Genomic DNA, 26,304 nt, shown 5'->3' with positions numbered 1-26,304 from the left:
ATTGTAGCATGTGAAAAGTGCTTTGATGATTGAGGGGTTGGCCGGGGAAGTTCTGCTTTGCAGAGAAAGTGCCCCTGGAGAGGTAACATTTGGATTGAGACTCAAGATTGAGGGGGAGCCAGCCATGCAGGGAGCATGTGCAACAGGCCCTGAGGCAGGAGCCAACTTGCTGAGTCAGAGAAACTCAGAAGACCTCTGTGGCCACAGCCCCAGGGGCAGTAGTGCAAGCCCCAGAGGTCAGACAGGAATGCAGAGCTGGGGATGCTCAGCCTCAAAGGCCTTTGGACAGACTCAGTCATGCTCTCTGAGCAGTGGGCAGCCATTGAAGAGGTTATGGCAGGGGAGTGATCTGTTTCATATTTTCTGAAAGCATCCTGTGGAGTAGCGGGTGGAAGGAAGCCAGGGAAGCCACGAGAAGGCTGACTAACTTGGTGGCCTAGGCAAAGGTCTTGACTGGTGGCAGTGGCAGTGAGGTGAATGGGTGAGATATTTTGGAAGGATAAGAGACAAGCCTTGATTATGGTTATGACTAGATATAGTGGGAGAATCACGGAGGGCTCTAGTGTTCTGACTCGGCTGGTGGTACCCTCGATGAGCCGGGGATTGGGAGAGAGGTGGTGGGAAGGATGGCAGTGCTGGGAGGGGAGCGGTGTTTGGGATGCCCGCTAGCCGTTCAGGTGAGGCTGTGAGCATTTAGAGTCACCACATGTGGACGGTGTTGGAAGCCATGGAGCTGGATAGACCCCTCAGGGGGAAGAGAAGGAAGGGGCCGTGGCAGCCAGCATTTGTCAGGTGGAGTGGAGGAGTGTCCAGGAAAGTGGGGGAAAGATTAGGAACACGTGTGGCATGGAAGCCTAGAGAAGAGTGTGTCAAGGAGGGGCAGTCTTGTGTCTGCAGTCACTAGGGGACTGAGTAGATGTGGAGCCGGAGGTAGAACTGTCGGATTTGGCGAGATGTGCGTAGTTGGTGGCCCGCGCAAGAGCCGCTTTAGCGGAATGTGTGGAGGGTGATGGGGATGCCAGCAGCCATTCTGGGAAGAAGGGGAGGCAGAGGATGGCTCTGAAACAGCCACTGCTGCAGTGGGGTATGAGGGCAAGCAGTTTTGTTCTGCTGTTTTAAGGGTGGCAGATACAAGGGTGCCTGTGCACTCAAGCACTGATAACCGATGGAAAAGGAGAGGCTGGCCAGAAGGAAAGAGGGGATAGCCAGAGGGCAGAAAGCTGTGGGGAGATGGGACGGTCTGGGGTCCAGAGGGCCGGAGGGAGGGTAGATGTGTGGGCAGGGGTGAGGCTGCAGTGATGAGAACCCAAGAAGGCCCCTCGAGTGGCCTCTGTCCCTGCTGGAGAGGTCTGATGGGGAAGCTTGCATGGCGAATGTGGCTGGGAAGGCAAAGGTAGGAAGGAGCAGTCCTGCAGGGCGGGCAGGGGCCAATGAGCCTGGCTCTGTGGTTTTCTTCAGCACCATTCAGGGACCTGGGCACAGGCTCAGAGTGGTCAGCCTGGACACTGTGATGAGGGTGGGCCTGATGAACAATGTGAATTCACCAGCGAGTGGTGGCTGGTTGACTCCAGGTGGGGCATGGAGGCCTGCAGGACAGGACACGGTTATGGCTGGGGAAGGGGTCATGGTGGGTCTTGGCAAAGTTGGGGAATTGTTGCCATCATAAGAGCTGGAAGGATTGGAGGTGGAGGTCAGTGAATGAAATGCTCAAAATGAAGATATTGAAGGTGATGCATCAGAGTGCATCAGAGACAGAGGTTCAGAACAGCTGTGGTGTGTGGGTAGCAGAAGGGAGGTGAGTAAAGGGTTATTGGCCAGGAGGTCTTGAAACTGGGCGTGCTGTGTATCCTCACAGACATTGAAGTCACATGCCATTGTGGCTGTAGACCTGAGGCAGAGCAAGACAGAAGACAGGAGGCCAGCAGGTGCCCTCGAGGAGAAGCACGGGCTTCCAAGGAATGGGGGGCTTTCAAGGAGGGGAGAGTGATTGGGAAGCAGCTGGGAAGAAAGGTGGACTCCTCCATTTGTCTCTGGGTGGGGAGGGCTGAGAGAAGAGCCCTCCCCTGCTGGAGAGGGCTGCAGGGGGAGCTGGGAAGGAGCCTTGTTCTCCTGAGGTGGCAGGAGACACCTGGGTGGGGGGGGAGGGGTTGAGATGGGAGAGGTGCTGCCAGTGGGTGGTTCCGGCAGCACCAGGGAGGTGTGGACAAGAGGAGGGCTGATGACCCTTTCCAGTGGCAATGAGGGGGATGAGGCATGAGGGGGTTGGTTGGCCTCTGTGGCCTCTCGAATGTGGGGCTTGTTGAGGCCACGAGGCTGGGAGTATGGGGCCTGCTCCTGACACTCCTGGCCATGGAGGTGCTCCTGCCAGGCTAGGCCAGCCTCCAGACAGTTCTCTCTGTTGTGTTCTCCTTTCTTATAGACCTCGGGAATGTCCCATAGCATTTTATAAGAGAATTAGATCTACAAATTTGTGAGCAAATTTTTCCATTTAGAGGCAATTTGTTTTTATTTTTATGTGAGTGCATTTGCACACAATGATAGTGCGTGCTTTTCTTTTAGGTGTGAGCCCAAAATACAGTAACCATGTATGCACAGTGTCACTTGGGCAAACGTCTCTGTTTTGGGTGTATCTAAAGATGCAATGAGAAGTTGTCTTTCTTCAGCTAAGTGGTTTCATAACCTGTCAGCATTGCTGTCTCCCAAAGAATGCATCTTTGGGTGGTATCACCCAAAGTCTGGCTACATCTGCCTAAATGATTAGGTTACCAGATCCACACTTTAATGTGACTTTGAAGTCACTTACTGTTTACATGGTTGCTGCCAGATTGCTGAATGAATGAGTACCAAGAATCAGAAATGATGAGCTGATGAATATTACATTTATCTATGGAACATGTTAACGTATAATACAGTGTGACTGTTTTTCTCCTCCTAGCTGGGTAGCCTGTATTCTTTTAGGTTACTTTAGGGCAGTAATATGCTGTTATTAGAATCAAATTTATATATATATATATATATTTAAATTAATCTTTATTTATTTTTGAGAGAGAGAGGGAGACAGAGTGTGAGCAGGGGAGGAACAGAGAGAGAGGAAGACACAGAATCCGAAGCAGGTTCCAGGCTCTGAGCTGTCAGCACAGAGCCCGACACGGGGCTCGAACCCACGAACTGCGAGATCATGACCTGAGCCAAAGTCAGACGCTCAACTGACTGAGCCACCCAGGTGCCCCTAGAATCAAATTTAAATAACCCCTGTATTTTCAGAAACACACTCTTACCCTTCAGAATTAGATCCTGGGGATAGGATGTGGTATTTTTTATGTAAATGTTCATTCACATTTGAAACTTGGATGGTGTGGGGCTTTTCCCCCAGATACGCAGCGGCCGCGCACATGCTGAGTGACATTTCTACTGCAATGGCCAATGGGAACTGGAAAGAAGCTAAAGAGCTCTCTCAATGTGCAAAAAGTGATTGGAACAAACTGAAAAACCACCCTTCCCTGAGGTGAGATCTTTTCTAGGTGCCTGTCAAAATTTACTTAGGATCAAGTTGTTTCAACCACTTGAGGCAATTCTCTTCAGGAAGAACTTACTCCTTTTGTTCTGTGGTCAAAGCAGCTGTGCAGTTGAATTCCCCACTTGCTTTGCATACCCACAGTGTTGTGTGAAATAGAAGGAAATGTCTGAAAGTCTGAAGTGAATTTTAGATAACTCAGATCGCTTGCACCAGGCATTGGAGTGAACAGACGGCTTTCCATTTGCCATCTTTTTTTTAAATTGAGATATAATTGACATATAACATAGTATTTGTTTCAGGTGTACAGTATGATGATTTGGTATTTAGATAAATATTGCAAAATGATCATCACAGTAAGTCTAGTTAACATCCATCACCATAATTACAAAAGTTTTTTTCTACTCTCTTAACAACTTTGAATTATGTAGTACAGTCTCATTAACTATAGTCCCCATGCTGTACATTACATCCCAATGGCTTACTTACTTTATAACTGAAAGTTCGTACCTTTTAATTACCTTCACCCTTTTTGTGCACTCTCCCACCCCCGTAACTTAACCATCTTTTGGCATGTTGGCTTCTCTGAGTATTGGTCAGCTGAACTGAGACGTGGGGGAAACCCAGCAGCAGGACAGAGGTGGAGTGAGCCATGCTAGATGTGTTCTTCCAATAGAAATTCAAGTAGATGTTAATCTGAAAAGGAAAACTGAATTGCATATTTTCTTCAAAAGTTCAAGTATACAGCACATGATTATTTTTTTCCCTTGATAACTGTTAAGCATACTCTGTATTTGTTAAGAAATTTTATTCCTTTGGGGCACCTGGGTGGCTCAGTCACTTAACCAACTTCAGCTCAGGTCAGGTTCATGAGTTCGGGCCCCACATTAGGCTTTTGGCTGTCAGCACAGAGCCTGCTTCAGATCCTCTGTCCCCCTCTGGCTGCCCCTCCCCCACACGCATTTTCTCTCTCTCTCTCTCTCTCTCTCAAACATTTTTTTAAAAAAGGAGATTTTATTCCTTTATTTTTACATAGGGGTGAGACAAATTTATATTATTAAATACCTCTTTCAAAAAAACATTTAGGACATAAACTGTGGGGAATAAGCTTAGGAATTCCCTGAGCCTGCACTGATGAGTTAACAAGGCATAAAGAATTACAAAGCCATAGGATGCTCACACCCAAGTCTGGGTAAACAAGATTAGGTAAATGGTATAGAGAGGGCAGGGCAAAGGCCACAGTATAGAACAAAGATCTATGAGATAAACAAGATTAGGTATTCAGGACTGAAATGCCCCCCAATTTAGTACTATAGCAGAAAGCTGCTTTCGCAGGAAGGAAGGACCAAATTAGGTTAACAGGTAAATAGGGCTATAAAGTTGCCCAGAGAGGTGCAAACAAAAGACTCAGAGGTTACATGCTCTTTCTTGTCCCCTAGACCAGTTTAGGTAAACAGAGGTGGTGCCTCACATCTGCTGTAAACAACCTTCCACTGGGCACCAGGATTTTGTTTTATATTAACCCAAACGCCTAACCCTGTATATCTTGAAAACCCCCTTTCCCTCATGTCCATGAGTTAATGTTCACAGTTTCATTGTCCCTTTGTGCACATCCATCACCATGTTTGTAAGCCTTCTGATCCTAATAAAAACGGAGCAAGGACCCTAATGGCTTCCCATTAGCTATCTCTCACATTTTAATCCTGTGTCCCGCTTTCTTGCTTGACAAGAGAGAACTCTAGACCCAGAGTCTACGACAATAAACTTCATACAGAAATACTAATGACTTAAAAACCATTGCCAGGAAAATGGCCTTTAAAGCTAAAAAAAAGAACTGAATATTTTGCCCATATTTCATTTGGAAGTATTCTGTACTTCAGACACAAAGTTGAGCCATTCACTTAATGGCCTTTCTAGTTTCTAGAAATGAGGTAACCAATGTAGAGTTGTTACTCCTGTGATGTGCATATACATTGGAAGATTTTCTTAGGACAAGTTAGGTAAATTTAGTAACATTTCTCACACCAAACAGCAAGACAAACCATTAAAACAAATTAGTAGATGATTTTCTTCATTAAAAAAAGAAAAATCATAGCCAAGGTGTTAGATTACTGTAGAGCAGAGGTTGGTGGATGACTCTTGTGAAGCGTCGGCTGGTCGGTGTTTAGGGCTCTGCAGGCCGGGCGGCGGCTGCTACTGCTGCTGACCTCTGCTGCTGCAGCACTGAAGCGGCCACGGGCGGGCTGTGAATGAATGAGCGGGGCGGTGTGCCAACACTATTTAGGGACTGAGATTTGAGTTTCATATAATTTTCACATGCCACAGACTATTATTGTCCTTTTGATTTATTTTACTCATTTAAAAATGCGAAAACCATTCTAAATTTGCAGGATGTACAAAATCAGCTAGCGGACGCAGGATTTGGCCTTAGTTTGCTGACCTCCAGCTTAGGATATTTCCGCTTGTTCTCATTTTACTCCGCTGAGTGACCAAGGAGATGGTGGCTGGCTATCAGAATGTAGGTTTGTGGTGTAGAACTTTGTGTACAGCTGCCAGTATTTAGAATCTATCTTTGTCACTTCTCATGACTATCTTGCAACAAATAAGTCAGATGGCTGAACTGTTGGTGTCCGTCTTCATTTTAGATACCATGAGAATTTACCACTCTTTCTGCGCTGCTTTACTGTCGGGTGGATTTACACAAGGATTCTGTCCCGTACTGTTGAAATATTGCAGCGACTTCACTTGTATGAGGTTAGAGCACAAGCCCCGACCCCTGGCTTTTACTGCTGTGCCAGCGATGAGCTGTGCGGGGGAGCCTGCTTAGTCCGCACACAGTAATGTCATGAAAGCAGACGTGATGTGGCCAGCCTGCTGTCTTCAGGGTTAATAGGAAGAGGGCCGAGGAAGACCAATCGCTTCATCTGCTTGTGACTGGCTGCGTGTGCACCAGGACGGCCTGGGGATCATCGACGGAGCTGTGCAGGAAGCATCAGCCTGAGTCTCTGTCACAATTCCATGTGTGACTTGCGAGGTCTCCAGAAATCTCTGAGGTGGAAACCTCCTATCTGCTTGCCCTGATGACCAGCACGGACCACTGGGAAATAATTTAAAATCACAAATCGGAAAATCAGTCATATCCTTCCCTGTACGAAACTGAACGAAATGGCTAGAGTTAACTATTGTTATGTTAACATTTCTGTATGGAAAATGCTATTTTACAAAGAGGATACACAGAACCCAGGCCTCTTGTCACGGGTTCATGAAACCCAAGAGGATCATGGGATTGGCTGTGGGAAGTTTGTGAACCCCACAAGTGAGTTATCTGGGGGTTTGTGCGTACTTTTCTGAAGGGAATCATTAGATGTTTCCAAGAGATCCATGAACCACAAAAACTGAACAGTGTGTGTATAGATCTAGACCAGAAAGTTTCCCTATTGAGGTGGGGTGGGGTGTTTGGGGTGTTTGGATGAAGACTCTGCTCATTCCTGTCCTGCCCCCCATTCATTCCTCACACCCTTGGCCCTGTGACCTACTGTATTCCCAGAAGCATGCGGCCGTATAGCCCCTGGCCAGTGCTCGGCCGCTGGAACTTGACTGTGTGCAGCCCTGCACCAGTTGACTTGGTTTGTAGAGAATATCAAGCAGTGTTGACAGAACTCCGTTTGCTCACTCACCAGTTGGCAGGAGACCTGGGTGAAAAGTGGGGATGCCTCAGGAGCTCGGGCCTGCTTCAGAGGGGACGTCTCAGTCTTCTCATTCCGGGGTCCTCGGCCTTTTAGAGTGGAACACGTGTGTTATATACTTTGCCAGTCTTCTTGGCCACTAACTGTAGTTACTTTCTCGGGTATGTATGAGCCTAATGAACTTCCTTTGTTGTTGTTGCAACAGGAAGCAGTCAAGGAACTTGAAAACCTCTTGTCACAGAAAGTGTATTGTCCTGACAGCAGAGGCCGGTGGTGGGATAGATTGGCTCTCAACTTACACCAGCACTTGAAACGCCTTGAACCGGTATTCAGTAACTAGATACACCCTGAGCCTTTTTAAACTTTTGCATAAATTAAAATACATAGCAAACTGTTAATACCTTAGAATTCTAAGTGTAATTAGAATATGTATTTTTTTAAACATTTCTTCTTTTGTCTGTGTTCTTCCAACCCCCTCCCCCCAAAACTAACAGGGATGCTAACAGAAGTGTTACAATGAAGACAGGACACTTTCTTGTTGTCTTCACTGATTTGGAACGTGGGTTGGTAGTGGGGCTGTGTGTTGGGATTTAGGAATTCGAGATCTAGGAATTAAGGGAGAAGGAGACTTAGAGGTCCCCGTCCTCATTTTGGAAATGGTGATGTCACTCATTTGTTGCATGGGGCCTCCAGGTAGAAAGTCTGATGAAAGAGGTTTCTTTCCATGGGGAAATGTATTGTCTGACTAATGCAGCAGGCCACCTTCTCTTCTGGGTGCTGGTATTCTCTGTGGCAGGGACCTTGGGAGTCCAGGATCCCGGTTACTGCCAGGGCTGAGCAGGGTGGAGCTTCCACAGGCAGCTTCTGCTGAGCCCAGTGGCGACAGTGGCTCTTTGTGTGGCCGCCTGAGGTTCCTGCCTGGCAGCCCTGCATTTGTGTTGAATGGAGGGGACTGTGCCTTGGGAAGCTTTTGTTTTTTTCCAGCAGCAACTTTAAGTGAATCAGGGTGATGTGGGGGTGGAAAAGTTGACCAAGGGTGTGGAAGTAGGACATACTATTTTTACTGCCTTAAACTGAAAAAGTGCCTTGTTACCTAAAGTGCTTCAAGCCCGTGAAGCCTGTTTTCTTCTTTGGAGGTGTGTGTGCTTCCTTACCTCTCGCTGTTTGCTCAGGCTGAAATAGCAAGAGACTGTATCCGTTAGCCCACAGCCAAAGGCAGAGAAAGGCTGTTTCTGTTGCCTCTTTCTTTCGCTGAAAGGGCTTGGATCTCCCCCCTGTTCACAGCTCCACCAAGAGGAGCATTCACTTAGGTGCACAGAGGGAGACGAGTTGAGCTTATTTTTGAGACCTCTAGAAAATCCTAGTTCCTTTTAGCCCTTTCTCAGAGATCGTACTGGCCACACTCACAGTCTTCATCATTTTGTTACCATCCTGCTCATTTCTTTACCTCAGTCTCCAGTGAAGGAATTCATCAGCAGAGTTCTTATTCTTGCAAAGTGCTCAGCAGCTGGGCCGGGCCGAGGGGGGTAGCTGGCCATCCCCTCCCTGTGGTGGAGCCGAGTCAGTGTCTCCTTCACTCTTCTTGATTCCTTTGACTGCTCCACTCCTGATGGCCTGATCTTTCACTAATGTTCAGAGTGGCTGTTTTTGTTGTTGTAGTATTTTTTTTACTTTTTATTTTTTTAAGTGATAAGACATTTATTCTTTTCTATTTAATTTTTTTAACGTTTAATTATTTTTGAGAGAGAGAAAAAGAGACAGAGCATGAGCAGGGGAGGGGTGGAGAGAGAGGAAGACACAGAGTCTGAAGCAGGATCCAGGCTCCGAGCTGTCAGCACAGAGCCCGACATGGAGCTCGAACTCATGGGCCATGAGATCATGACCTGAGCCAAAGTCGGACGGATGCTCAACCGACTGAGCCATCCAGGCACCCCTGTTTTTACTTTTTATTCTTATTGTACTAAATAATATAACACATAAAACTTGCCATTTGAATAGTCTTTGGGGTACATTAGTGGCATTAATTGGGGTACATTCAGCTGCATTAATTATAATCATAGTGTTTGTGCAAACATTACCACTATTTCCAAAACTTGTCATCACTCCAAATAGAAACTGTGTGGCCATTGAGTAGTGGCTCCCTCTTCCCCCATAGCCCCCACTGATCTCCAGTCTTCTGTCTGTTTCTATGAATTTGCCTCTTCTAGGTATTTCATGGAAGTGAAATAGTACAATATTTGATCTTTCGTGGCTCAGCTTATTTCACTGAGCAGCCTGTCCTCCAGGTTCATCCATGTTGTAGCAGGTGTCAGAATTTCCTTCCTTTTTAAGGCTGAATAATACTGCATTGTACATGGAGACCACATTGTGTTCATTTATTCTTCTGTTGATGGACATTGGGGTTGTTTCCACCTTTTGGTTGTTAGGAATAACACTGCTGTGATTACGGTGTATAAATATCTGTTCAAAACTCTGCTTTCAGTTCTTTTGGCTAAAACCCAGCAGTGGAATTGCTGGGTCATGTGGTAATTCTGTGTTTAGCTTTTTGAGGAACTGCTTACCGATTTTCAGTATTGAGTCATTTTTACGTTCTTGCCAGCAATGCATGCGGGTTCTAGTTTCTCCCACATCCTTGTCAACACTTACTATTTTCCTTTTTTATGATTTAGTCATCCTGTTAGGTGTGAAGTGGTATCCTGTTGTGGTTTTCAGTATTTTTGTTTATTTGTGCAACTCTGAATAACCTTAGGAAATGCATTTAAGTCCTCCAAACCCAAGATTCTTCTCCCTGTAAATGAGGGGTCTAGACCAGCTCTGTGGTTCCTGAGTGCACATGAAACTTAACTGGGAGCTCTGAAGTGGTCAGATGCCTGTCCCCCACTCCCACTCCTGCTCAGAGATGCCCATTTATGCAGATCAGAGGTGGAGAACACATGTATGTTTTCAGAGCTCCCCGGGTGGTGCTCTGAGAACCACTGAGTCAAGTCTTTCTGTCAGTCTTCTCCAGCCCGTTACCCACGGGCATCTCTAACTTTCTCAGTCTCCCTGAGGGTGTGGTAGCTGAGATTTGCCCTGTCTGCAGATATAACTGGGAAATAGTGTCAGACATTTATAGTCAGGGATTATGATTCATCTGTGCATTAAAAGCAGAATGAGATCTAAGGAAATAATAATCTTTTTCTCTGGAACTATTGCTTTGGCCACTTGCTAATTAGCAAAATTGAATAATTAATTAACAGTGGGGTTTCCTGTCACGTTGAATTAGCAGATGCTGCCATGAGGTCTTTCAGGATCCTAATGTGGGATCGTGTTCTTTGTTAGGCTATTAAGTGCATCGCAGAAGGGCTGGCAGATCCAGAAGTAAGAACAGGACATCGTCTTTCACTGTATCAGAGAGCCGTGCGCCTGAGAGAGTCTCCGAGCTGTCAGAAGTACAGGCACCTCTTCCATCGGCTACCAGAAATAACTGTGGAAGATGTTAAACATGTAAGTAAATATCCTTTGGGTGCTTTGGACTTAAAAGCATGTACTGGGTTTTTTCCTGAATGGAAACAGCCTAAGGACTGGTTTCAATGTGCATTTTCTTTTAGACTTAGAAAATTCTAATGCTCGTTTTAGACAGTGACTCCTTGTTTTCATACCCGTGCCTCCTACGTTGGAAGGCTCAGCCCAGCCTGGTGGGTTGGTTTGCTCATGCCCGGGGTTGAGTGACTTTCTGTAATACCCCTGAGTCAGAAGCTCACAGCCTTTGCCAGTGTCTCCTGCTTGGTCAGGGTGCCTGGAGAGTAGCTTTGGGGTCCATGACTTCCCCGAGGCTGGGGCGGTGACCTGTCTACACCCTCACAGGCACCAGAGTGTGGGTCACATGGCCTCACACTCTGCTGAGAATCCGTGGCTTGAGGGGAGTATAGGAAGGTGCGTCCTTAGGACACGGAAGTCAGGTTTGTGGGGACTGGAGCTCAAGTGAGGCTAATGGGTGTTCTCCTGCTGCTGTCTCAGGTGACCATCACGGGCCGGCTGTGCCCGCAGCGTGGGATGGGCAAGTCTGTGTTCGTGATGGAGGCTGGGGGGCCCACCGCCCCCGCCACAGTCCTGTGCTCTGTGGAGGAGGTGGCATTGGCCTATTATAGACGCAGCGGCTTCGACCAGGGTAATGCACGGCCCTTCTCCTGGCCTGCCCTGTTGCTGGGTGATGGTTTGTCAGCAGTGGGTGGCTACCGTCTCTCTGTCCTGTCCCCGGTGGAAGATGCTGCTGACCAGGGAGGATGTGGAAAAGAATTTTACTAACTATAGTTGTTAAAAGCCATCTTCCACATAACCAGCATCCACCACCCAAGGCCTGTGAGGAATAGCGCTTTCTGGTAGGATGTTAGAAGCAAGTGGGGCCCGTTTTGCTCTCAGAGAGCTTGTGTTGGGCAGCAGAAGATAAGAAAGGGCAGAGGACTACCAGGAGTGCTGCGTGGTAACAGAGCCCTTTAGAGGATGTAGGAGCTGTGGAGCTGGGCCAGGAAAGAGCGAGCTTCTGGCAAGAGTGAGCAGGCCTCATAGTTAGCTAATGACTTTAAGGGGATTGAGGGACCAAGTCCTGGAATGGCATAGCACCCGGGAAACTAGAGAAGTTGCTGAAAGAGCAGTGCTTTGAATTTCTTGTAGAATGAGCTCTTTTGATCACATGAGGGAGGAGAATAAAAGTCTGTAAGTCAGAGTACGATACACACACAGTCTCCTGAGGTCTGGCTTCTCCTCCGTAGAAGGGCACCTGTACCTGCTGACAGCTCATCACCGTGCTATGTGTGACCAAATGGGGCTCAAGAGGAAATGCACAGTGAAAGTGGGAAGTCCCTGTTTGGTTGTTGGGACTGGTCCGAGCAAGAAAAGACGGAGTAAAACACAGAGGTGAGCCTCCAGTATCTTGGTGGCACAGTTTGTCACAGGGCCTTTGTGCCCAGTCAGGAGCCATCTTTGACTGGAGGTGTTAGTACGCTTCTAGGGTACTTCCTACGCACAGAACGGTGGAGAGTGAGCCCCTCCCTCTCTGGGAGGGTCCATTAGCCTTTGGGGTACCCCCCCGGTCTGTGTCCAACGTGCCATGGGGCGACCCTGCACTTGTTAGTGGGAGCTGCTCTGGGTGTCTCTGGTCACCCTGTGGTGAGCCTTGTTACATAGCAGCAGCCAAGTGTTTTGTTTTTGTTTTTATTTATTTATTTATTTATTTATTTATTTATTTATTTATTTATTTTTAATATATGAAATTTATTGTCAAATTGGTTTCCATACAACACCCAGTGCTCATCCCAAAAGGTGCCCTCCTCAATACCCATCACCCACCCTCTCCTCCCTCCCACCCCCCATCAACCCTCAGTTTTTTCTCAGTTTTTAACAGTCTCTTATGCTTTGGCTCTCTCCCACTCTAACCTCTTTTTTTTTTTTTTTTTTCTTTTTTCTTTTTTCCTCCCCCTCCCCTATGGGTTCCTGTTAAGTTTCTCAGGATCCACATAAGAGTGAAACCATATGGTATCTGTCTTTCTCTGTATGGCTTATTTCACTTAGCATCACACTCTCCAGTTCCATCCACGTTGCTACAAAAGGCCATATTTCATTTTTTCTCATTGCCACGTAGTATTCCATTGTGTATATAAACCACAATTTCTTTATCCATTCATCAGTTGATGGACATTTAGGCTCTTTCCATAATTTGGCTATTGTTGAGAGTGCTGCTGTGAACATTGGGGTACAAGTGCCCCTATGCATCAGTACTCCTGTATCCCTTGGGTAAATTCCTAGCAGTGCTATTGCTGGGTCATAGGGTAGGTCTATTTTTAATTTTCTGAGGAACCTCCACACTGCTTTCCAGAGCGGCTGCACCAGTTTGCATTCCCACCAACAGTGCAAGAGGGTTCCAGTTTCTCCACATCCTCTCCAGCATCTATAGTCTCCTGATTTGTTCATTTTGGCCACTCTGACTGGCGTGAGGTGATACCTGAGTGTGGTTTTGATTTGTATTTCCCTGATAAGGAGCGACGCTGAACATCTTTTCATGTGCCTGTTGGCCATCTGGATGTCTTCTTTAGAGAAGTGTCTATTCATGTTTTCTGCCCATTTCTTCACTGGGTTATTTGTTTTTCGGGTGTGGAGTTTGGTGAGCTCTTTATAGATTTTGGGTACTAGCCCTTTGTCCGATATGTCATTTGCAAATATCTTTTCCCATTCCGTTGGTTGCCTTTTAGTTTTGTTGGTTGTTTCCTTTGCTGTGCAGAAGCTTTTTATCTTCATAAGGTCCCAGTAATTCACTTTTGCTTTTAATTCCCTTGCCTTTGGGGATGTGTCGAGTAAGAGATTGCTACGGCTGAGGTCAGAGAGGTCTTTTCCTGCTTTCTCCTCTAAGGTTTTGATGGTTTCCTGTCTCACATTCAGGTCCTTTATCCATTTTGAGTTTATTTTTGTGAATGGTGTGAGAAAGTGGTCTAGTTTCAACCTTCTGCATGTTGCTGTCCAGTTCTCCCAGCACCGTTTGTTAAAGAGGCTGTCTTTTTTCCATTGGATGTTCTTTCCTGCTTTGTCAAAGATGAGTTGGCCATATGTTTGTGGGTCTAGTTCTGGGGTTTCTATTCTATTCCATTGGTCTATGTGTCTGTTTTTGTGCCATGTTTTGTTTTTAACTAATTTACTTATCTCTTGTGTTTTCTGGAATTGCTTGTGTTTGTGTATTTATCCACATCAGCCCCTCTTCCCTCTTATTCTCTTTTTTGATTCTGGTCTCAGAGAATTAGTGCTTTATCTGAGGCCTGTGTAAGAGGAGACACTGAGAATTTGCCTTCTGATTGATACAGTGCGCTTGTCACTCTGTCCTTAGTGAAAGGTAGTAGTGACTAGAATACGTCAAGTCAAACTGTGAGACAGGATTGCAGAGAAAGCATCCATCTGCCCCACTAGAGACAAGGGGGCGGCAGCACAGCTCTCCTGGAGAGGCCTGCTCCCGTCTTGTTTTCTTTTTTAAACTTTTTATTATGGAAGATGTTGAACATGCCTTTGTACAAAAGTGGAGTGGTGCAGTGAGCCCCAGGTACTGCCAGCTTCGTCCAGTCTTCTGTCCATGCCCCTGCCCTCGGATGGTGGAGGCTGACCCCAAACACTCCCGGGGTACCCACCAAGCCCTTCCTCTGTCCAGACAGGACTCCCCTGTGCCCATGCATGAGGCTTAAAAATACTCTGATACCTTCAAATACGTGAAAATTGGGACATTATTTCTCTTGAGTATTATGTAAGCATTTACATAATAAGGATGAGGATTCATGGATTAATGAGGATCATGAAGCGACACTGAGTGTTGGAAGTTAAGAATATCTGTGTGGCATCTTTATGCTTACAGGGAAGAGAGACGCTATAGAGAAGAAGTGTGAACCCCAGTGAAGACAGAGATAAACAGACCTGAAAGGTTAGAAATGAAAGAATAGAATGAGCAGCCGTCCCCAGATGAACTGTAGGAGATGCATGAACTGGGCAGTTGGAGGAGGAGGGCATGGATATCAGGGCCTGTGGTGGGTGGGCTGTGAGCCAGACCCAGTGAAATGCTTTCCGTTTAGCCACGAGCCTGAAAAACGGACGGATGATTCCAATTCCAGAATATAAAATATTTTCTTCATTTATTAAAATTGATGCAGTGAAAATGAGCAAACCCTTGCTGTCAGTCTGTTCGAGAGAAGATTAGAGGGTAAGGGCAATGTCAGGCTCTCTTCAGGGAAATTTATTTCTGACTTAACTCAGAAGGAGCTCACCAAAAATGATTTCACTTACAATACAAATGCATGGCGTAGACGGCTTAGGAGTTCAGGGATCCTGACCTCCAGCATTCCTGCCTGGCCGGCGGATAGTGCATACTCCCAGACAGAAAGCAGGCTGGAAATCAAGTTTCACACAGTTTCACTCTCGGCCGGGCAGGAGCCCAGGATCCCAGCGCGCAGCTTGCTGAAGAAAAGGGCTCAGCTCCAGCCCGGAGGCCTGAGACACTTCGTGTTGTTCCTGTGGCTGTCCTTTCGCGTCTCCGAGACAGGCTGCATGGCCGAGGGGCTAGAACTGAGAGAGGGACAGAAGGCACAGCGCAGCCTCAGCAAGGTGGGACAGAGGGGGCCCGGCCATGCCACTTCCGGCAGAAGTTCTGGTCTCTGCACTTCCACACAGGACACACGTGCAGGCACGGCCTGGTCTCTGCTCTCTGTGTCTTGTGCTGCACCGTGACCTGGCACATGACAGAGCAGGGCCTGCCAGCCAGAAGTGCCCTTCTGCCTGCATATTGGGACAGGGTTGGTTGGGGGGGGGGCGGGCAGCACCCCCTTTTGGTCAAGGCTGTAATGTGGGGGGAGAGAGGGGCCCGCCCAGCCACTGTCCCTGGTCAGGTGTGGCAAAGTGCAGAGGACTCGCCCTGGGAGACAGGTCTGCGTGCTGTGCCAAGGCTGAGCCCCTGGTCCCCCTGACTTTTCTATGACACATACATGGCCTAGGCACATGGTAGATCGTCTGAGGTCGTCACCCAATCAGTATAGTTTGTATGTGGTGTGAGGAAGGGGTCTGAGCTAGGTGGTCTCTGAGGTAGAAAGTTTCCATAAGAGCTCTGAGTCTCAGAAACACTGGGCATGCTTGTCCAGGCCAGAGCAGTGGAACGGTAGGTCCAGTGAGGTGAATGGAGACGGCACCTGCTAGGTCAGAGGGCACGGACTCCTGGGTCCTCGTCTTTCTCCGATCTCTTTTGGGGGGCCTTTTTGCAAGTGTGGCCAAGGGTCCCTACACCAGAGCCCTGTGTGGGGTTCTTGGCCCACCCACACCTACCATATTGAATCCCTGCAGCCTGCAGCGGAAATTTGTTTTTATTTAGCTTTAAGAACTTTCCCTGGGTTTCTCATTAAAGTTTGAGAACTGCCAGCTACTTTATGGCTCTGAAATGTGTATTTGAATTTTTCCATAATTTCTCAGATTTTTGCTCTCCTATGAGCCTTCTGTAGAAAAGCAATGTGATGTAAACAAATGAGCTAGGAATGGCAAGAAAACAGCATTTGATTTTGAACCTAAAATCTATTATTTCCTTCACATTGAGTAAGCAGTAGGTTAAGGTGGTAGTTTTTAAAAAACAGAAAAAACTGACCTTCCTCTGTGTGTGTATGACTTTGTCTTAGGGATTCACGGGGAAGGGTCCACCTTTAGCACGTTGTATGGCCTCCTCCTGTGGGATGTAATCTTCATGGACGGGATACCAGACGTCTTCAGAAATGCCTACCAGGTACTCAGGTTAGGCAGCGCCAGGTGCATGTGCTTTGTAGGCTAGCAGACGATACTGCCCCTTGTGGTTCCTGCCCACCCGTGTGCCATGTGCCTGCTGCCATCAGAAATCTGTCAAGTACAATCTTCTGGATGGTGCTGATTCTCTGTAAGAGTTTTTATTTTAAAGTCAGGCTCCTAGAATTTAAAATGTTAAGTCTGTTAAGTTTTAAACTTTAACCTGCTTTATTTACCTTCTTCATTCCCCTTGAGACCATTCCTGTGTTTCTTCGGCTTTGGCCCTCACTGGGCTCCTGTCCGGGCCTGCACCATCACGTGCTCCATTACACGCACCTGCTAAAAGTGCCACCAACGTCAACTAAAAGCTCTTTTCACAGATTGTTACGCTAGCAAACCAGTATAATAAGTTGCTTTTATGTTAGATTACTTAGATTGTTTTTTGCCTATCTTTTAAAAAAAAGAATGTGTCCATTTAATCATATTGGCCAGCTTCCAAATTTTACAGGTACTGAATGTTCTGATGAATCAGGGTCTCTCCAGGCACAGTATGAGAGCTTCTTTTCCCTGCGACATAGGCATGCCCACTGGACTTGTGTACAGACAGCTTCTTCACGAGCAGGGGGCCGGCCATCGAGGCCAGGCTTCAGCTGATTCACAGCGCCCCCGCAGAGAGCCTGCGGGCCTGGGTGGCAGCGGCGTGGCAGGCCCAGGAAGGCCGAGTGGCTTCCATTGTCAGCTGGGATCGCTTTGCTTCTCTTCAGCAAGCTCAGGTGAGAATCTGCTGCCGGATTTGGTCAGAAATCCTGTATATACATGTACCTGTGTGTATACGTGTGTGTACACATGTATATGCGTACGTGTGCGCGTGTATGTATGTTTATATGCACGTGTGTGTGTGTGTGTATGTGACTGTGCCCGTGCATACATTTATGTATATGATAATACCCTAGTCCAGATGCCACTGTTCTTGATGGGAATGTGGCAGGGCACAAAATAAGCCCCGTTATGCCTTCTTCCCCTTAGTTGACAGCCTCCTGTGACCCTCAGCAGGGAGGGCACCGTTCCTGTCCCTGCAACTGCTGGCCTTTGCAAGCCATCACTTCCTATTCCTGAGTATTTACACCACATTCCCTCTTCCTCACCTGTTCCCCAGGGTTTTCCCGGCTGGACAGAAGTGTAACTGACTCCCCAGACTGTGCCAGTGGGCATTTTAGCCAGTGGCTCTGGAGCCCTGGCACAAGCAGAACACCACCTGAAGGCCTTGGAATTCACTTGTGTCGAATTACACAGTTTTCTCCTATCTTGTGATCAGTGAAAGTATTTCAGGATCCCTGTCACAGGGAACGGCTAACCGTCCACATATTTTGTGTGCAGGATCTTGTTTCCTGCTTGGGCGGCCCTGTCCTCAGTGGTGTGTGCAGGCGGCTGGCTGTGGACTTCCGGCACTGCCAAGGGGGCCTCCCCGACCTGGTGGTGTGGGACTCCCAGAGTCATCGCTTTAAGGTCAGTTGGGCCAGAATGGAAAGTCCTATTTCTGTGATAATTTTATTAGCAACTTAAAGAGAGGCTACAATGTAGGCATTCCTTGCATGGTTGTTGGCAAGATTGAATCCCTCAAAAGCTGTTGGACTGAGGGCCATGGTACCTCCGTGGCGGTCGGCCAGGGCCTCCTCAGCCCCTTGCGTGTGGGCCTCCCCTGTCCACCATGCAGTGCTCACCTTGGCAGCTCTCGTCATCAGAGCAGGCGAGTGGGAAGAGCCAGTGTGGGCAAGATGGAAGTCTGTCTCTTGTAGCCTGATCGTGCAAGGAACAATCCCTCCCTTGTGCTGTATTCTTCCTTTAGAAGCAAGTCCCAGGGTCCCAGCCCATGCTCAAAGGGAGGGGGTTCCACAGGGTGTGAACACCCATGAGGCTGAGATGACTGGGAACTGTCTTCTAAGTGAGCTTAGGGCGAGTGCCTCATCACGTGTTGTAGGCTCATTTCCCCCCGCCCCCCCTTGCCTCACCTTGGTCTTATCCTGCTGCCTATCCCAGGTTGTTTTTCTTATTATTGAGTTTTGAGATTTAAAATTCTGGAATCAAGTCCTTTATCAGCTATAGTTCATCCCAGTCTATGCCTTGTCTTTTCATTCTTGTAATAGTGTCATTTGAAGAGCAGAAACTTTACATTTTGGCCAAATGCTTTTGGGGTCCTAGGACATCTCTGACTGGAACTGAGGATTTGTGTGTCTCTCCTTGCAGTTCTGTCCAGTTTGCTTCATATATCCTCAAGCTCTGTGATCAGATGTACAAACTTGAAGGACTCTCATGTCCTCTAGGTGAACTGATCCCTTCATCATTGTGAAATGACCCTCCTCTATTCCTGGTCACGTTTTTCACTCAGAAATTGACTATTAATATACAGCCACTCCAGCTTTCTTTGGATTAGTATTAACGTATCTTTTTCTAGTCTTTTATTTTTAACTTATTTTGTCTTTGTAGTTAATAAATTTCTTATAGGCGGATTTCCTTTGCCTTTTAATTGGGTGTTTGGACCATTTACATTTGATGTGATTATTGACATTTGGCTTTAAAGCTGCCATTTTGATATTTGTTTTTTTGTCTCAGCTCTCTTGTTCTCCTTTCCTCTCCTTTTTCTACCTCCCCCCCTTTTTTTTTTACAGATTGCGTTTTAACCCTTTATTGGCTTGTTAACTGTAACTTTGTTGTACATATAAGTTGTTGCTCCAGTGTTAACAGTGTACATCTTAAACTTATTATCTACTTTCAAGTGATCTTATCATCCCATATATAGTATAGAGAAACTTACAAGAGTATATTTTTGTATCTCCTCTCCCAGCCTTTGTGATGTTCATACATTATATTTCTACATGTTATAAACTCTGCATTTTTTTTGCTTTCTACAGTTGACTGTTAAGAACCTTTAGGGGTGCCTGGGTGGCTTAGTCAGTTAAGCGTCTGACTTTGGCTTAGGTCATGATTTTGCGGTTCATGGGTTCAAGCCCTGCATCAGGCTCTGGGCTGATAGCTCAGGGCCTGGAGTCTGCTTCGGATTCTGTGTCTCCCATTCTCTCTGTCCCTCCCTCACTTCCGCTCTGTCTCTCTCTCAAAAATAAACATTAAAAAAAAAAAAAAAGAATCTTTATATTTATTCACATAGATACAATTTCTTAATGCTTGTTATTCCCTTTATAGAGATCCAGACTTGCATGTGCTATCATCCCACCTCACCTCTGCTTAAAGAACTTTAACCCTTCTTGAACTGGAGGTCAGCTGGTAATGGATGTTTTAGGTTTTATATGTCTTAAGTCTTTATTTCATCTTTGTTTTTGAAAGATATTTTTTCTGAGGCAAGAATTCTATGTTAATAGTTTTTTTTTTTTCTCTTCCAGTACTTTAAAATATTGGTCCACTCCACTGTCCTATATAATGATCAATCTGTAATCCTTTCCTTTAGGCTTCAAAAAATTCTAGCTGCTTTTAAAATATTCCCTTTATCACTGATTATGCAACTTAATTATGTTTCTGTATGTAGTATTCTTAATGTTTCTCTACTTGGGGCTCATTGAGCTGCTTGGATCTTTGAGTTTATTATTTCCATCAAATTTGAAAAATCTGGATAGTTTTTATTGCTGTTTTGAAGTTGAGTGAATAAAACTGACACAGTTCCTGGCTTCATGGAGTGGATATATAATGAACAGTTTTATCTTCTGATAAATGCCATGAAAGAAGTGCATAGGAAGGACCCTGCATAGAGATGTACTGACCTCTTTGAGATGAATTAGGCTGAGCATTGAAGGGTAACATGTCAGACAAGTGAAAAACCAGAAGAAATGTCCTAGGCAGCAGAACAGCAAGCGTATGGAAGGGCCCTTCAGTTGGTAAGAGGCTGGTCTTTTCTTGGAAACTGAAGTGCCCTTGGAGTGGTTGGCGGGGGCCAGCTCATACGGTTTTGTGGGTCATGGCAAAAGTGGACTTAATTGCAGACATAACAAGAAGTAATTGAAGGGTTTTAAGCAGGGGAGCAACAGTCTAGTACATGCTTTAAAAATTGTTTTTGGGGGCGCCTGGGTGGCTCAGTGGGTTAAGCATACAACTTTGGCTCAGGTCATGAGCTCACGTTTCAGGAGTTTGGGCCCCGTGTCGGGCTTTGTGCTGACAGCTGAGAGCCTGGAGTCTGCTTCAGACCATGTCTCCCTCTCTCTCTGCCCTTCCCCCGCTCATGTTCTCTCTCTCTCTCTCTCTCTGTGTCTCAAAAATAAACATTAAAAATTTTCAACTATGTGTTCAGAATCAACTTACTAATTCTCTATCGGGAACTGCCTACTTTGTACTGAATAATTCTCAGTGAAATTCACATATGTATATTTGTTTTATATATGTAAGTACAGTAATATAGTAGAAGCCATTGAAGTAGTTGTTAGTGAAAACTATTATAGCTTACTTGGCTCTTCCGTTTCAGTAAGATACTAATTTTTTTAAATCTTATCTTCCAGCTGGTGGAAGTTAAAGGCCCCAACGATCGTCTTTCACATAAGCAAATGGTCTGGTTGCACGAACTGCAGAAGTTGGGGGCCGAAGTAGAAGTCTGCCACGTGGTTGCAGTTGGAGCTAAGAGCAAAGGCCTGAACTAAGAGCTATGGAATTGGGAATATCTGGTTATACCTGAAGATTTTCAAAAGCGTAAAGCATTCTTATATTTTATTTTTGATTTTGTCAATAATAAACCTGAGAGTTTAAGACTCATCATTGTACAGTGTCTGTGTATTTGGTCTTGGCCTGAATGTACTCACTGATTACACATAGCAGGTAATGAACTTTCTAAAAGGTCAGAACCAGCATGCCTGGTGGCTCAGTTGATTGAGCGTCCAACTCTTGATTCCATTTCAGGTCATGATCCCAGGGTCGTGGGATTTTAGCCTTCCCTCAGGCTCCACAGGGCTCTTTCTCTCACTCCTTCTACCCCTCCCCTCTCAAAATAAAAAATAAATGATAAAAAAATAAAAAATAAAAAAATAGGAAAAATACAGAACCTTCGTGGTGGCCATTTCAGGAAATAGATGCATTTATGTTATTACACTAGACTTGCAAAAATGCTGGAAAAGATTCAAACAATGGATGTTTCACAGCTTTTGGTCTTTTATAAAAGTAGCCTATAGTGTTCCTAATAAGTATGTGGGCGAACTGAATTTAAGGTTTCCTATAATGCCCAGATACACTCAGCTATTTAACATTCTTGTTTTAGGATTATCTAAAAAGGGTACAGTTGAAATTCTGATTTCTCTGGGAATTAAAAAAAATTCTCATTAAATTCCTTAACTTAAAACATCTGTCAAGGCCTACTCTTACTAATTGGGCCTAGATCACCAAAGGTATTAACAGTCTATCAAAGACAGTTGTCCTTTTTCATCTTTCTCCTTGGAAACATCCCTAATGACTAGGTGAGGGGCAACTTTCTATATACAGTATCATTGGAACAGGGCTGTTTATCACTGTTGGGAGAGCCTTAGGCGGAGGAAAGTGTATGGTAGGAAGGCAGCTTACCAGAACAGTAAGACCAGGAGTCAGGGACGGAGATCCCAGTCTCCCCAAAGACTAATTTTGAGATCTTCTTAGGGAAATGTTACCTCCTCGAGTTTGGCAATTTTTTAAAACTTTATTTTGAGAGAGGCAGCGCAAGCAGGGGAGGGGCAGGGAGAGAGGGAGAGAGAATCTCAAGCAGGAACCCCACGGTCAGCACAGAGCTTGACACAGGGCTGTAACTCATGAACCTGAGATCATGACCTGAGCCAATATTAAGAGACACTTAGGCTGAGCCACCCAGATGCCCCGAGCTTGGTAATTTATTGAGCGGAAGGACAAGTTAGGGCATAGTCCATTAATACCCAGATGGCCTTAACCACAGCCAGTTCTAATCAATGCTGAAAATGTTAACTGATCACAACCTTGCTTGAGAGCAAAGAGGTTGGATGACACCCCCACAAGTGTGGCTGGAAGAAAATGCCTTCGCTTCTTCAATCACTATGTTCTTGTAGATTTCACATCGATAACTACAACAAGCAATTTCTGTGGAAATTTTATTTAGCAGTCAAAATTTCCTTCACATTCATCACTGTTGAACAAGAGCTCTCATCTTCCTGCTCATCCTACTTTAACTCAGGTCGTAATTTTAGGCACAAAGGTTTTAGTTTTCTCTCAAAATCAAGTTCTACTTGAGGTTACTGCTATAGCAAGCAGATTTTGTTGAAGGTATGTTGACTAGTTTTCACCGTCTGTTAGCACACATTAATATACTTTTCTTAAATAAAGTTAAGACATTTTTGGTTTTAAAACTGGTTTCCATCATAAAATAACAGTAAGACATTGTACATCTTTAAGTTCAGTACTAGAAAGTCCCAAGCTGTCTGGAGCCCGTGCGGTGCTCCATCGGCACAGACTTCGCTCGCGGGGCTGTGGGGCTGGAGAGTGTGAAGCGCTCTTTGGTGCAGCGTCCGTAACCACACGGAGGACTTCGGTCACCACCACATCCTTTTTGCTAGCAGAGGTGCCAGGCAGCTTTAGAATGGCCAGGACTTAAAGCTGTTATAGTTGTTTTTCATATCATGCATAAGTTGTGGCACAATAATCATGATAGAACAACCATCCAGCAAAAATAAAACTAAAAACCATATTTTACTACATTTGATTATCATACAAAAATATGCACATTTTCTATTTTAAGACAGTATGTTAATAGTACCTAATCTTTTTTAAACTTGTAAATTAAAAAAAAAATCACTAAAGGAGTCAAAATCAATGTGTGAGGGAAGAGAATTAGAAATAAATGCTCAACAACCACTCCCAGACCCCCCCCCCGCCAATTTAGAATTATTTGTAATAATAAAAAGGCAGTTTAATCAAAAAGGGAGAATTATCACACTTTCAATGGCAGGATATGCTGTGGGACTTTAAGGGGATTGAGACTGGTTTCCAATCAAGTAGTATAAAATGTTTAATGGCAATAGTGCTATTTATTTATATAAGGTGAAAAAAGCCCTTATTTTCTAGGCAACAAGCTGAAAAAACTGGGTTGATCCAGAAGACAAATTTCCTAAGACACTGTGTAAGAACTTCTGTCCCTTTAGGTCCAGAGACATCAACTTTAAAAAGGAAAATAATTCAGACATTTTGAAAGCTATTCATTACACATAAAGGTAAAACACACTTTGAAAAAACTTGTTTTAGAAGCTAGCCACTTCACTATAAAACTTTTCTAAAGCTTAAGATGGCGTTTAAGAAACTAACAGCCCAATTTGAAAACATCCATCCTGTAAACAGGGAACAGGGTGGGCAGAAGAGTGGGGGGGGGGGGGTGGGGAGGAGGGGGATGGTGCTGACCGCCAGTCCCCCTAACAAGCTTCAGCTCCGACCCCACAGCTTTGGCTGGGTTCCCGCCACAGTCTGACGCAGAACACACCTTTGCGTGCTTCTCTACTGTCAGAGGTCGGGGGTGGGGGGAGGGGGGGGTCTTCCCTCAATATTAAAATGGCAGTATTTTGAGAGAAGTACACTTTATTTCTCCTGTTGGCTAAACCTAACCACTAAGAACTGTGTGGGCGGGAGGAGGGACCTCTGTGCAGGTGACCTGACTCATTAGTTATTTCCAAGGTAAAGTGCCAACAACAGTTTACCAGACTGGAAATACGGGCAGCAAACGCCCAAATCCCTCTCAACAGCCCTCTGTTTTGGAGGGTGGGCTTCGGTGCCGACAGCACTGGCTCCTGCCGCTGTCACACCCACACCGACCACCCCACAGGCCCGCTGTGTCCTCGCTGACTTTCAGAGGGAAGGAAATGTGGTTTGGGGGACTCCTGGCTATTGGTATGAAGCTCAGCGGTGACAAGCCCATTTCCAATATGTAGGTTAACACCCTGATTTTAAAAACTGAAAACTGTGTTTTACTTTGTGTTATGCATACCTCAATGTCAAAGGCACTTCTAAGTTTATATTATCTACAGCAAATGCTTTTAAAGTCAGCAGTGCATATCATTTTAAAGTTAGTCCTGGGAAGTTAACAACAAACTCATGATTTTAAAACACAGTGATCTACGGTCCCAAACAAGGTGATCTAAAATAAATAATAGCCTTGGAACACTGAACCCTCAGGTGAGTTCAATTAGAATAGAAAGTGACCAGAAAAATACATTAATACCTATTAGAGCTGACCGGATACTCTTGAAAATAGACTAAATGTTAATTTAACTTTCCTGACCTCTGTTTCTTTGGGGTGCCAGGCTGAGGATCAGGCAACCTTTAGTGGCTGGTGGGAGAAAGTGGATGCAGACAAAATAAACGTCACAGACAAAACCTGATTTGTTTGCTCACAGTAGTAAAAATAGGAGAATGTCTGCCTACAGATCACCCGAAACTGGGCCAGACTGAAAATGACAGAAAGAGGACATAAAAAAGAAAAGGTCTTTTAAAAAAGAATTGTGAGGAAGTGTTAACTCGACTTGTTTTTAAATATTAGTGCAAATTTCAACTATTATTCCGACACGTAAAATTTTTAGAGCCTCTGATGCCTAGGTTAGCAATTCTGATTCAGAGGAAGCCGGTTTATGGCTCCCCTCAAAACGTTCAGAAAACGGGCGTGTTAGTCTTCGTTTGCTAGCGTCTCGGTAGATAACCAGATCTTGGCCCCACTCAAGAACTTGCTCAGCGGCGTTCCCGAAATGCTCCGCCGGCAAAGGTTGCCCACGGGAGAGAAGGGGAACGATGAAGACAGGAACTCCGGCGTCCCCGCCGCCTGTGGGCCGCCCACCCGGAAGTACATCCGGCTCTGGTCAGGCTCCGGGCAGCGGGCCTCCGGAGGGCCGGCCCGGTGCTGCCGCAGCGTCCTGCGGAGCACGTCCACCTCGTCGGCCAGCAAGGACAGCCTGTGGAAGGCGGTGATGAAACCCCCGAGGCGGATCTGGGCTTCGGGGACCCAGCGGAAGTAGCACAGCTTCCAGAGTTTGACGTGCGTCCCGGAGACGTGCGGCAGAAGGGCGCCGTGCAGGTCCACCGGCCGGGAGAACCACTCTCGGAGATACTGCTCCGCGCCGCGGGCCTGGCCGCCGGGCTGCGGAAGCGGCTCCGGCTTTCCTTTCAGGATCAGGGAGTTTCGCCTCGGGACCAGGTCCTGGTCGGTGACGATCCCGTTCTTCAAGGAAGCTGGCATTCCCCTCAGTGTGGAGCTGTAGCCTTTCTGGAAGGAGAGCGACCTCAGCATTACCTCCCTGGAGCCTCCCCCTTTGCATAGACAGGAAAGGCCCAGTGGCAAATATTCACTGGGTGTGGGGACAAAATGGGGGAATGGCGGGCATAACATTCTGTCCCTTCCCTTGCAACCCTCCTCCTGATCCTCTTCCACCTGAGTCCCATTAGCTAGCAATGGGCTCTGCCTAGGGCATTAGCGCTGGCCTGCGACCTGGTGGGGAGGGGATACCTCCTCCTCCTGTTCATCATTCTGCTAAAGCGCAAATTTCTAAGACCTCTGGGTTAGGGAGAAATCTAGGATCTGGCTGATTCTAGAAAGAAAGGCAAGAGGATGGGCTTCAGGAATGGGGCCTCTCAGGCTCAGAGCTGCTATCCGCTGAATCCTACATGCTGAGCAAGCTCTGTGGGCCTCAGTCACCAAGAAGAAAAGTCAGGACATGGTCATTTCAGTTACAAAGCAAATGATTCCTCAAAATCTGCATTGGCAGTGTCAAGGGAAGTGACCTGGATCTTAATACTCTGTGTTCTGAAAATATGACCTTTGTTAGGTGTAAGCAAACACTGTGTTTCTATTGTTGGTGCATTTTTGTAATTTAC

At 46.1% G+C, this 26,304-nt stretch overlaps 2 protein-coding genes across 9 annotated transcripts in view; one reads left to right on the top strand and one right to left on the bottom strand.

The window, feature by feature from the left end:
* Positions 1–21,216, top strand: part of FAN1 (FANCD2 and FANCI associated nuclease 1) — a 41,253-nt gene extending 20,037 nt beyond the window's left edge. For 2 of the 5 annotated variants that reach the window (XM_047086755.1, XM_047086756.1), the window contains exons 6-14: positions 3,374–3,505; positions 6,160–6,268; positions 7,406–7,525; positions 10,522–10,686; positions 11,200–11,350; positions 16,368–16,471; positions 17,046–17,240; positions 17,845–17,973; positions 20,967–21,216. In XM_047086755.1, the coding sequence (XP_046942711.1) occupies positions 3,374–3,505; positions 6,160–6,268; positions 7,406–7,525; positions 10,522–10,686; positions 11,200–11,350; positions 16,368–16,471; positions 17,046–17,240; positions 17,845–17,973; positions 20,967–21,104 (1,243 nt within the window). In that variant the 3' untranslated portion in view covers positions 21,105–21,216. Of the gene's footprint in view, positions 1–3,373; positions 3,506–6,159; positions 6,269–7,405; positions 7,526–10,521; positions 10,687–11,199; positions 11,351–11,951; positions 12,097–16,367; positions 16,482–17,045; positions 17,241–17,844; positions 17,974–20,966 lie in introns of those variants that run through there. The other 3 variants (XR_006963426.1, XM_047086757.1, XM_047086759.1) reach the window with 3 other exon arrangements.
* A 1,317-nt stretch (positions 21,217–22,533) lies between these two features.
* The window catches only part of MTMR10 (myotubularin related protein 10), a 55,683-nt gene continuing 51,912 nt past the window's right edge, over positions 22,534–26,304 (bottom strand). For 3 of the 4 annotated variants that reach the window (XM_047086553.1, XM_047086554.1, XM_047086555.1), the window contains one exon: positions 22,534–25,696. In XM_047086553.1, coding sequence (XP_046942509.1) covers positions 25,103–25,696 — 594 coding nt within the window. In that variant the 3' untranslated portion in view covers positions 22,534–25,102. The remainder of the gene's footprint in view (positions 25,697–26,304) is intronic. The other variant, XM_047086556.1, reaches the window with a different exon arrangement.

Source organism: Lynx rufus, unplaced genomic scaffold (assembly GCF_022079265.1).
Source record: "Lynx rufus isolate CCGP_SWC_20201006 ecotype Redwood Valley unplaced genomic scaffold, mLynRuf1.p SCAF_21, whole genome shotgun sequence".
Lineage (NCBI taxonomy): Eukaryota > Metazoa > Chordata > Mammalia > Carnivora > Felidae > Lynx > Lynx rufus.
The sequence above is the reverse complement of the archived record's forward strand: the minus strand, read 5'-3'. Positions and strand labels throughout refer to the sequence as shown.